At 38.4% G+C, this 3,182-nt stretch overlaps 1 protein-coding gene across 1 annotated transcript; it reads right to left on the minus strand.

Annotated features, from left to right (window-relative positions):
* Window positions 1–115: 115 nt before the first annotated feature.
* On the minus strand, window positions 116–1,140 carry LOC110098198. Its single transcript, XM_028694516.1, has 2 exons — window positions 237–1,140; window positions 116–144 (listed from the first exon to the last, which is right to left on the minus strand). Exons 1-2 carry the CDS (start codon window positions 1,138–1,140, stop codon window positions 116–118), a joined length of 933 nt encoding a protein of 310 aa, XP_028550349.1.
* Between the last annotated feature and the right edge of the window lie 2,042 nt (window positions 1,141–3,182).

Raw genomic sequence — 3,182 nt, forward strand, 5'->3', positions numbered from 1 at the left:
TAATCGAATTAAAGGCCCAGTCAATTTGGAACTTACAAAACAGTCATTCCAAAATTTTGTATTCAAAATGATCGATGAGACTTCTTGCCCTTTAACTGTTTTGGAGAGCTTTGAATCAAAGAAAGCTTTGCTTGTTATGAAAGCCTGCAAATCAAGCTTGTGTTCATATAAGCTTTTCAAAGTTATGAAAGTTGTAGCAAATCTAGTAGCTCCGGGCCTTATAATTTCTTTCCAACCTTCTCTTTTTTTTAGCCAAGCGAGAATAAAGACATGATTGTAGACAAAAACTGTAACTTTTGAAGCTCTTTTCGCAAGATCTTGAATATGAGTCATGTTCCCAAAATCTCTAAGAATAAGATTTAAATAATGAGCAGAACATGGAGACCAACAAATGTTACCAAACCTTTCATGCAGTAATTCCCCTGCCTTTTTATAATTTGCAGCATTATCTGTTACAAGTTGTACAATATTTTCTGGCCCAACCCATTCAATAACTTCGCAAAATAATGAACATAATGTTTTGGCATCCTTAGTAATATCAGAAGCATCCACAGATTTCAAGAATGCAATGCCCCTTGGACAATAAACAAGAAAATTAATCAAAGTTCTATTCCTGTTATCTGTCCATCCATCTGCCATGAGTGTGCAACCAATTTCTTTCCAAGATCTTCTATATGAATCTATCAACAGCTTGCACTCCTCTTTACAATCTTGCAGAATATTAACCCTCAACTTATGATAGGATGACAACTTATAACCAGGGCCAATTGCAGCTATCACATCAATAGCCTTCTGTGCAAAAGCATAATTTATGGCATTAAATGGAATGCAACTGTCGTAAAACCATCTCCCAACTGCCAAATCAGCACGGTGTATGGCTTCTTTGGATGCCATTACACTTTTCAATGATGGTTGAGATCCAAGTTTAGTTCTTGGTGCAAAAAAGTTATCTATGTCATCTTTCTTTCTCTTCCCTTTATGAAGTCCTTCATGATGTGCATCAGAGGCTTGTGACTTGGGAAGTGATGAAGAGCCCATTTCCTCATCTATATGTTCATCAACAAAAACTGTTGTGTTTTGCTCTAACTCCTCCTGGGTTTGTTGTTTTTTCTTGCCTATTTCTCTTAGATTCTCTTGCATCTGATGACGAATGTCATGTGGAACTTTTTTGCACGAAGCTATGTTACCTCTTATCCCTGCTAGATGCTGTTTTATCCTATTAATTCCTCCACCTTTGTATATAATCCCACAATGTAGACATCTATATTATTTTTTCCCATCTGTATCTTTACTTTCACTACAATGACCCCAAGCAATATCGATCTTTTCACGCACATTATGAGATGAAACAGTTGGTTGATCCATTCTGAATTTACAACAAAATATTTAAGACTGCAACAAGCAATATATAGAATTGGCATATTTCTATGAGACGAAACAGTTAGTTGCGAAGAATATTTAGAATAAGAATCAAAATACTCCTTCTGAAATTTATAAATATAACTCAGCTTCTAAGTTCTAACTCAATTGGCATATTTCTCTCTACAATGAAAGAGCACTTGTTTCATACTTTCATCTTTAAATCCAACTATCCTAACACCGCAATAGCTACTTCAAACATTGACAATATCACTCATCATGCAAAGAACAGAAAATATTAAAGACTGCAACAAGTCAAACCCTAAACCCTAAATCAAATATTCTGAACAAATTCACAAAATCTGAACAAATCCACAAATATTAATGACTGCAACAAATCAAACCAAGCATTTCTTCTCCAAAATACACAGCATAAATCAAATACCATAAAACCACAAAATCTGAACAAATCAAACCAAGCATAAATGGAGAAGAAATGCAAGCATATACGATTTGGACTTTGGAGAATAAATGCAAGCTTAAATGCATAAAAAATGACAAAAAAAAATTTAAGAACCTGCGGTCTGCGGCTGCGGGGCTGAGCTCGACTGCTCGGGTAGGAGGCCAAAAGCGAGTCTCGTTCGCGGCAGAAGCTCCGTCGGGATCGTCCGAGGCGGCTGGGAGGTCGGAAGCGGAATCTCCGTCGGGATCGTCTGAGGCAGGCGTCTCGTTCCGTGACTTCTCCCTTCCCGACTTCCTTCGTTCGCGTATGCTAGGGTATACAGGAGACGAGTTGAGTAGCGACACTTATACGAAGTACCGATACCAAAAAATTTTAAGCCGTTGGATCGCAGATCAAGGGATCAAATTTCATCATTAATGAACCGGCCGGTTATTTCATAACCCCCCGGTTTAGCGGTTCAGCGGTTCAACCGGGATTTAAATCGGTTTTTGGCTGGTTCTTGAATCAGCCGGTTACTCCTTCTCCCCGGACCGCCCGCCGGACCGGTTCGCGGTTGAACCAGTCGAACCGGCCGGTCCGGTCCGATTCTGATAACCTTGGATATGACAGTTGACAGTGAAGAGAGAGAGAGAGAGGAGGAAACAACTCTCCAAATCTCTGGTCTCTCTCTCCCCCCTCTCTCTCTCTACGCATTAGTATAATACGTCAAATTAAATGGTGTATTCTCTCAGCGCCAAATAATTTATTATTTTAAAATACGTCATTTAATTTAGCGTATTTATTCCTATTTAAATTTTTATTAATCGATAGTCCTTTTACTAATTTTGATTATTATCATGCTTCGCACTATAAAAAAGGCTTTTACATCGCTTTTTCTATCCTACCACAACGGTTTAAACACCTGTAAAATTTTTTGCAGCGGTTTAAAAATCGCTACACATACACTGTATTTGCATTCGCTAGAAAGATTTTAGCGGCGGTTTAATAATCGCTATTGTAGGACACTTAGCAGAGATTTTAGCGGTTATAGGACTAATTAAAAATAAATAAAATGATGCCAAAAACATATATTTTTAGTAGTGTTTCTTAAAAAATTTGGCCTTACCAAAATTTATTCCGTTAATGGCGACGCCTTGTGGCTCAATTTAAAGTTAGGCAGAGGGCTTACACTGAATCTAATAAATACGAGCGCGCGAGAGTGAATATACACTGAGTTTGTTTGGGAGTGAGAGTGAGAGTGAGAGTGGAGGGAGCAGGAGAGAGAGAGAAAGAGAGAGAGATGCATATGCCGGCATGAACGAGGGGACTGTAATATCAAAAATTTGCTCCAGGATCGTCCAGGATGATCTGGATCGTCCTG

This window comes from Dendrobium catenatum, unplaced genomic scaffold (genome assembly GCF_001605985.2).
Source record: "Dendrobium catenatum unplaced genomic scaffold, ASM160598v2 fragScaff_scaffold_501, whole genome shotgun sequence".
Taxonomy (NCBI): Eukaryota; Viridiplantae; Streptophyta; class Magnoliopsida; order Asparagales; family Orchidaceae; genus Dendrobium; species Dendrobium catenatum.